Genomic DNA, 7,577 nt, shown 5'->3' with positions numbered 1-7,577 from the left:
AGTGTCTACCAAGTGGCTGGGGCCGGACGAACCATCATACGGGCCCACGCTCAACCGCCTATTGGCTATCTTCTGGGATGCAAAGATGTGAACGGTGCGTGATACAGTCCGTCGTGTTCGTATCTGCAGCCCTGTTTGCAAAGATGAAATGTGATGTGAGGCGCACCCCTTCACTGGTTTCTGCCCACCTCCCCCACCAATCGACTATCCCCCTTGAGCGCGAGAAGTGGTCTATCATATGTGTACATGCATCATTACATGCTTTTTCGGTTCAGTTATCAAACCTCACACGTCACACAACACACCAAGACATGATTGCTCAACAGGAACCCTTCTAGAACCATTACAGACCCTTCAGGACAGCAGTCCAACTATAGCTCTTTCCAACCTTCTTTGTGTACCATCAACTGGCGAAGCGTCACCCCCACTGCCCCGCCTCAAACACGTCATGAGAGTGCCGCAGGACAGGTTAATGAACAAAGGAGCGCCCACACCGCTCATCTTTAGCCTTTTCCCTCAACGAAGGCGCTCTTACATCTCAGCGTTTGCCCTAACCTCCCCATTCTGTTTATGCAGGATCACAAAGAGATACGCGAGGCTCAAAGCAACTGCATTGCATCAGATCCAGTGCCAGTTGGCGTTGATTTAGACAGCGTTTTTCTTTTCTCGCCGTTTTCTGTATCATGTATGACCTTCCACCCCGGACAACCAAATTTATCCCCAGTTTGTGCCTTCATTGCGGTGAAAACTTGCACTCTGAGCTATCAACCATACTCAGCTTTTTCCATCCCGTCCGGTGCTCTCTTTTTCAATGAACTCTTACACTTCATTGCGGAACCTCCACAAGGATGTCAACATGCTTGACGTCCAAGACGTGGTGGAGATCCGTGACGTCGCCTTTTCCGATCCCGCTACCGAAGCTCTCGAGCGTGGCATCAGACCTCAGCTGACTAGATGATCAGGTTGGCCGAAACCTGTTCCAATCGTGATGAGATTAGTCACTAACATTTGTTCCAGCACATCCGCGGTATCTCGGTGCTTGACCTCATCGACACCAATGCCACACGCATCCCCTGGACTCGCCATGACCGAAACATCTTTTCCTGTTACGCCGCGCGACACAAGCTTTATGGACGAATTGAATGATCGCCCGGGCATGACCAAGCATGCGCGTTCCACGCACAGGGATGTGTTGGCCAGGAAGCTCACGAGCGCTCTGGTCTATCTCTTTGAGCGCTTGGACGATCAAGGCCACATCTCTCTGGCACGTCAGAAGCCGTACGCCTCCATCTGCAAGCCTCACACGTGTCCATGCGGCGCTCATGGTTGAGATGAGCTGAGAGGCAAGGACATCCAAAGTCCCACCGACTCTGTGATGTCGGTCGCCTCCACAGCGTCTCCCGCTGCATCAGTGGTTTCTGGGAGCCCCAGGTCTCAAAAGGTTCATCCTGCCAGCATCCACAGTCAGCCATTCAACCCAACCTGGCCTACTCCGGGCGTTGACCAGAAGAGGGATGCCACCACTGCCACTTAGCAAAGCAATCCCTTCTGTGAACCAACGGACCATCAGCTATTCTCCTTCCCTTGCCAACCTAGCAACTCGGCAGCGACTCTGCCGCAGCGACTTCCATCCAAGGATGTTCAACTCCTAACTGCTGAGCCTCGGCATGTTCAGCTACAGAACGTTCTGGCTCGGCCAACCCAGCCAACCCAGCCTGATCAGGCCCAGGCCCTGCCCCAAACTGATGGACTAGCGTTCCATTTCCACCGACTCAACCCCAGGTGATTAAACTTCAGAACGCTCACTCTTCTCATCCCCACTCTCAACAGATCCAATCCAACGCGGATCAGCCCTTTCCCGCTGAGGCTGAGGCTATTCATCCTCAGACTGTTCGCCTCTCTGTGTCCACCCCGGCCACAGCTCTCGTCCCAGAGGACTCCATTTCCTGCCTCAGCTCTCCACTTTCAGTAGCTGGCGATCTCTCGCCCCCGACCTCGCACATCGCCACCCCGTCTTTTGCCACCAAGTCTGCCATGTGGCTTCAAGACACTACTTCCCCTTTGGCTACCGGTGCAGCGTCTTCTGGGACATGTCCCCAGCTGCCCGATTGTCGACAATTCGGGTCGCCTACACCCGGCAAGCAGCCGCCATCCTCTTCTGGCTTGTATATGGCAAGAAGGAGCAAGCACGCGGCCGGTGGTACAGTCAAGCCCCATGCTCGCGCCCCGCGTCCGGCCCCTATCGCCGTTCTTGGGATCCCTGCCACACGAGGAGGAAGGACGGCTAAACTTACCAACACCCCACACACGACTGCTCGTAGTCCGCCAGGCTCTTCTACTGATATTCTTCCGGCGAAGGTGACTGTTTCGGCGATCCAGCATCCGTCTCAAAGACATCATACCAAGGGGAAGACCTAAAGCCTCCTGAGAATGCCTTTGACTATAGGCGGCAGAAAGACTAAAAAAAGGCCAATATGTTAGAATTAGGATATAATACTATAATATATTAATAATATATTCTTCATTATAGTTAAAGCCTGGCCCTTGATTGGTTAACTGAGCCATAAGATCGTCTCGCGCGCAGTTTGCTTCAAATAGGTAACCAATGAGCACTAGTAATATGTTAAAAGCACGCACACTCCTGGTGCAAAGTACTCCTTCTTGGCTTGCAAGCCCTCCTCTAAGACCCTCCGATTGTGTTCCGCTGCCCGCCATGCATAAAATTCAGAGAGCTCATCATATTCTAGTGGAAGCAACCTTGATCGTTGTGCTGGATCTACGCTTTGGATGTTGGCGCCAGAATCTTGCTCCTGAGAGTGGCTATTCTTTGTTTGTCTAGAGCTGCTTGCATTATTGGCATTGGCAACCCCCTTTTCAATAGGCATCTCCCGCCCCTTTGCCAGGCCGGAAGCAGCCGGCTTATCTACACTAGGCCTTAAAGAACCTCCCTTGATGGGGTTTTCGCCCAGTTGATCCAAGGATAGGCTGTAGAAAAAGGCCTATCTGACATAATCTGTCTCTGGCCTAGCCGGGATGACCTTTCCCGTTTCCGATGCTGCACCGCTGTTGTTGCTTTTCGGCGTACTCCCGACGGTCGCATCTCTGGGCGGCCTGTATTGGTATCCGATTGAGTTTATAACCTGGGGCTCTTTTGTTTTGCTGGATGCCTGGTTTTGCTTCTATATGGGGCGAGCAGGATGTATAGCTCTTAGAGGTTGGGCTCCGTCTGTTCTAGGCTGTTTGGTGATGGTGCTTTTAGGTTGATATTCAGGGACGCAGGCTTCGTTAGTTGCCTGAGGACTGACATTTCTTTTTGAAACTGACAGAGGTGGCTCGGTCCTATTAAAGTCCTCGGCCTATTTCTTCAAATAGCTGAAAGAGCTGTTGAAGCTGCCCTACTTCTGGGCCCAGTCAACAAGATACTTGGGATCGTCGGTGACCGTCTTCCCATTAACCACCAGGGGACAACCCACCTCGCAATCTCAAGAAGAGGCAGCTCACATGTTTCTATCATCTTGATTACACTCTGTCCATTAAGTCCAGAGCCAAGTTTGAGGCTGCCGCTCCCTGATATAGTCCGATAGGTTCTGTTCGCCCACTCGTTTTAGCTTTGCTATTGTGTCTTGCCATGAGCCCCGTCTTGGGGTTTCGCAAACCTTACACCGTTGGCTCATCCTCCCGCCATCAAACCTCATCTTTACAGCCGGTCGACCTACAGGTTAAGTTGAGTCGCACTGAAACTCCCGATAGTGGATAACCGCTTCTCAAGTCTTCACCGTGCCTGGCTCAAGCCTCCCGCCTGGCAATCGCTTGCAGGGGTCAGCAATTAACGGCCAGAAGATACGGCTCGTTGAGGGCCTTGAATCAATGCATGAGTTCATTTGCATTTTGGTCCTAGACGGAGTTACAATACCTGGGGAGAGACCGCTACTGTCCAGGTCATATCATCAAGCGAGTTGGTCGAAATTATGCCACCTATGTGTCGTGGTTCCTCGCTTCCAAACATTGATAATCTTACGCCGATAAGATGTTTGGAATCTCCGATCTCTGAAATAGCCCAACAATTGCAGCTATGCTCTGTGAAGAAGAGGGAAATCTCCTTGTGCGTGGGTCATAACTCTCATATGGCTGAGTCACGGGATGGTTCGTCCGAGACAGAGGCATCCGTCACTGTGGATTAGAAACCTTTTGTGTCTCACCTATGCCGTGATAGATAGGCAAGTTAGTTAGGGCTTGGATAATACTACAGATATCCCAGTACAGGCTTTTCACGGCATCCTCTCCCTCCATTTCCCCTGATTTCCGTCTTCCACGCTCTCTTAGCTTGAGTCTTTGAGCTGCCATCATGGTGGCCCTCACACCAAGACAGACCGCCAGCAAATCCGCGACCAGGGAGACCACCACTAATAAGGTCGCTACGACCTCTCCTCGGCCGACCACTATGCATACTAGCAACGGCGTCAAACCCTCTAACCCTATTCATAATAGCATTTCTGCTACTAAACTAGGTTCTACCTCTTAAGAAGGGAGATTGATATTACATGCCCCAGTCACGTGGCCCACGTAACAAATCTGGCTCTATTATAGCTAAATCCAGCAGCTATTAGATAGAGTAAAATAACTTAGGTTAGATTACCTCTTTTATGCCTTCTTTGCATTGTGGCTTATGCTTCTTTTAACCTTATAGCTGCTAAAGCTAGTTATATTCTCTCTGCTTTTAACAATACTTATATCTCTTGCTAGAGCTAAGGGATGTATAATAATTTAGTTATTTTTCATTAGTATATAAAATTCCACTAAGACCCGCGATGTATTTGCTAACCCGAGCCCGAAACGGGCCACTAATGAGGGCCGCGTTTCACCTATAACAAAGAACACAATAGACGAAAAGAATATAATTTACACGGGCAGTCTTGGGGCCTCACGAGGACCTAATTTCAGCACATGTCTCTTATACCACGGCCAGTATGTTTCAGCCGTCCATCTTCTCAATCGACGGACCCCCGCCATGGCCTGGAAAGATCCAAGAGGGGACAAAGTATTCCCAAAGAGTTGGCTTGTCCAAAGTACCTATCGAACCATGAGAAAAACTATAGGACAGGGGTACTAGGTGTCACGTACCGTTTTACCTGCTCTGTGCGTCGTCGCTACCAGCTTCCATTCATGACCTTCAACTACGATGCCCGGGATGAAGGACAGGTCTTCGATTCGCGATTCAGTGAGCTCTGATAGCAGATTCCATTGGGCAGCCTGCCAGATCCCTATCTGAAGCACGGCCTTGTCACCCTCGCCGTTCTGCCGCTTCGTTTCGATGCTGACGCTGATCGGGCGTTTGCTGAATGGGGTAAAGGGTGTGTGGTTGATGGATGCTTCGGGCATTCTTCGTTGAAGATTCTCGATGGCATCGTCAAGTCGAGAGTCCCCATCTTTCAAGGGGTTTGCAAACATGGCGTAGTCAACTCTTGCCCCAGGTGCCGACGGGATTTTGTATCTTGATGTGATATTTGCTGTCATACTATGCTCTGTCAGCTGAAAACGTTGACGTAGAGTGCAGGAGACGCTTACCAAGGCGCAAAGCCAACCAAGTTACGAGGGATACGATCAAGGACCGTGTCGAGTAACGGGGAATGGACAAGATGGTTCCAGCCTGTCTCATCTTGTTGCGTTGCGTCGCAATCAACAGCTGCATCAACAGTTTTGAGAGCGGTGTTGAGAAGAGTGTCCATTTCCGTTGAGAATCCATCATCGGTACCATATACAACGTCGTCAAACTCGCTGTAGAATATGTAGTCGGCCCTACTCTCTCTTTTCCGCTCCTCTATTGTGGACTACCAAAAGAGAAAAGAATCAGTCGGTACCCCTGAAACGAGTCAAGCAGCAAGCTTACCTTGAGGCTTCTTGGGACGACCCCCCGGCCCCTACAGATAGCTTGCATCTCAATCATGAGATATACCAGGTCGGTGGGTAAGTTTGGATCCTTCAGGTCCATAGGGACCCGTTTGAGGCCTTGCGGGGCCAGGGAAAGCTGCGGAAATAGCTTGGTCGGGGATGATTTGTTTGAAGCCTGGCTCATGGAAGCAGAAGAAAGAGACAATACATCACTGTTATCGATATCCATGGCCCTTGGTGGTTGGGTCGGTGTCTCCTCCTCGTTGCCCTCAGGATCCGAGTCATCGTGGGCAGTATCTACCTTGCGCTTCTTGTGCTTCTTACTAGGTGTTTTGAGGGACGGGGCCATGTCGTCGCTGATAGACCTTGATCCCGACAGTGAGGTGGGTGGCGAAAGAGGGTGATGGTGATATTTGCGCTTCTTGGATCTGTGGTGGTCGAATTGGCTGCTATGCGGGTCGTCCAGAGTAGCTGGGATACCCTCCAACCACTCAGCAATGAATTTCGACTCGATAACGACACGTGCAGACATGGGAACGAGTGTCGACGTTGTGAATCGTCTTGTCGACTCTGGTGGGAAAGGTTAGGTGTCGTCAAGATAAACAGTTGAGGTCGGTGGTTGATGGGGAAACGAGTGAGATGTGGTGGGGCAATGCGGGGTGATTGTGGCTACGCCGAAGTTTAGCCAAAGGCTGAGTGGCGCTGGTGTAGGGTAGCATGGAGTTCCAGACCCAAGTGTCACAATGGCTTTTCTGGCAAGTCGCCGCATTATCGATGAATCTCTCTCTCTGCTATTAAGATTCTTAATTTCAGTTAGATAATAACTCTGAATATCCAAGGCGCGCTTGCGATTGTCAAATTAATACGAGGTCATTAACAAATAAACCGCAAGAGCTTAAAAACTTTACAAGCCATATATTCCGTCTCCACAAACAAACAGTCTAGCGAATTTCCATCCAAGCGAGAGTCAAGGAAGACAGCTTGGCATTGTCGAAGTGAGTCTTGATCATAAGTAATAACACTCTCATCTCATTTGCCTTGGCTTGCTCCCTACACGGACAGAGGGGGCCTGGGTTCAATCTATTTTTTCATCGCTCTCATCCTTTTCATCATTGCATTATTTTCATCAGCCATAACAACTCCATAAGAGACTATTAGCCACAATAGCAGAAGACACAGTTATTAATATATCATAGTAGGAAAGCCTTAAAGAATATATAGAGATGTAGTTTTATAATATAAAAAAGTCTCTGATATATCAAAATTTATTACAAGCGAGAAGTAGACTAGATGTACGTTGGCGGGAGCGTCAGGCAGTAATAAACGCACTAAGAGACATATCGTCTAAGCTGCCGCTTAATATGAAGTATTCCTAAGACTGTAAAGTCATCTACGACAAAAATGCTACAGAATCATTCAAAACTGGGTCCTTAGTCATGATATATTGACTAGAGAAGATGCCATCCCGCCAGAGGAAGATCAAAGGAAGAGATGTACACTCTGGCCCCTACGCAACCCGCAAAGATCAATGAAGAAAGGTACAAAGAGCCCCCTCTCGGCTCATCAGAGTATCTCCGGAAAGAAAGAAACGCTAAGCAATGTGCTCTAGCACTACAACAGTCCTGTTGCGCCAAAACGACCCCGAAGGCACGAAGAACAGACCAACAGACACGGCTTGAGTACCCGGT

General features: G+C 49.7%; 1 protein-coding gene across 1 annotated transcript; it reads right to left on the bottom strand.

Annotated features, from left to right (window-relative positions):
* Positions 1 to 4,899: 4,899 nt before the first annotated feature.
* On the bottom strand, positions 4,900 to 6,421 carry NCS54_01500600 (Hypothetical protein; the record flags this gene model as incomplete). Its single annotated transcript, XM_053160119.1, has 4 exons — positions 4,900 to 5,070; positions 5,122 to 5,515; positions 5,566 to 5,828; positions 5,888 to 6,421. 4 exons carry the CDS (start codon positions 6,419 to 6,421, stop codon positions 4,900 to 4,902), a joined length of 1,362 nt encoding a protein of 453 aa, XP_053016094.1.
* Positions 6,422 to 7,577: the final 1,156 nt, after the last annotated feature.

Source organism: Fusarium falciforme, chromosome 14 (assembly GCF_026873545.1).
Source record: "Fusarium falciforme chromosome 14, complete sequence".
Taxonomy (NCBI): domain Eukaryota; kingdom Fungi; phylum Ascomycota; class Sordariomycetes; order Hypocreales; family Nectriaceae; genus Fusarium; species Fusarium falciforme.
This window is presented reverse-complemented; position numbering and strand designations above follow the sequence as displayed.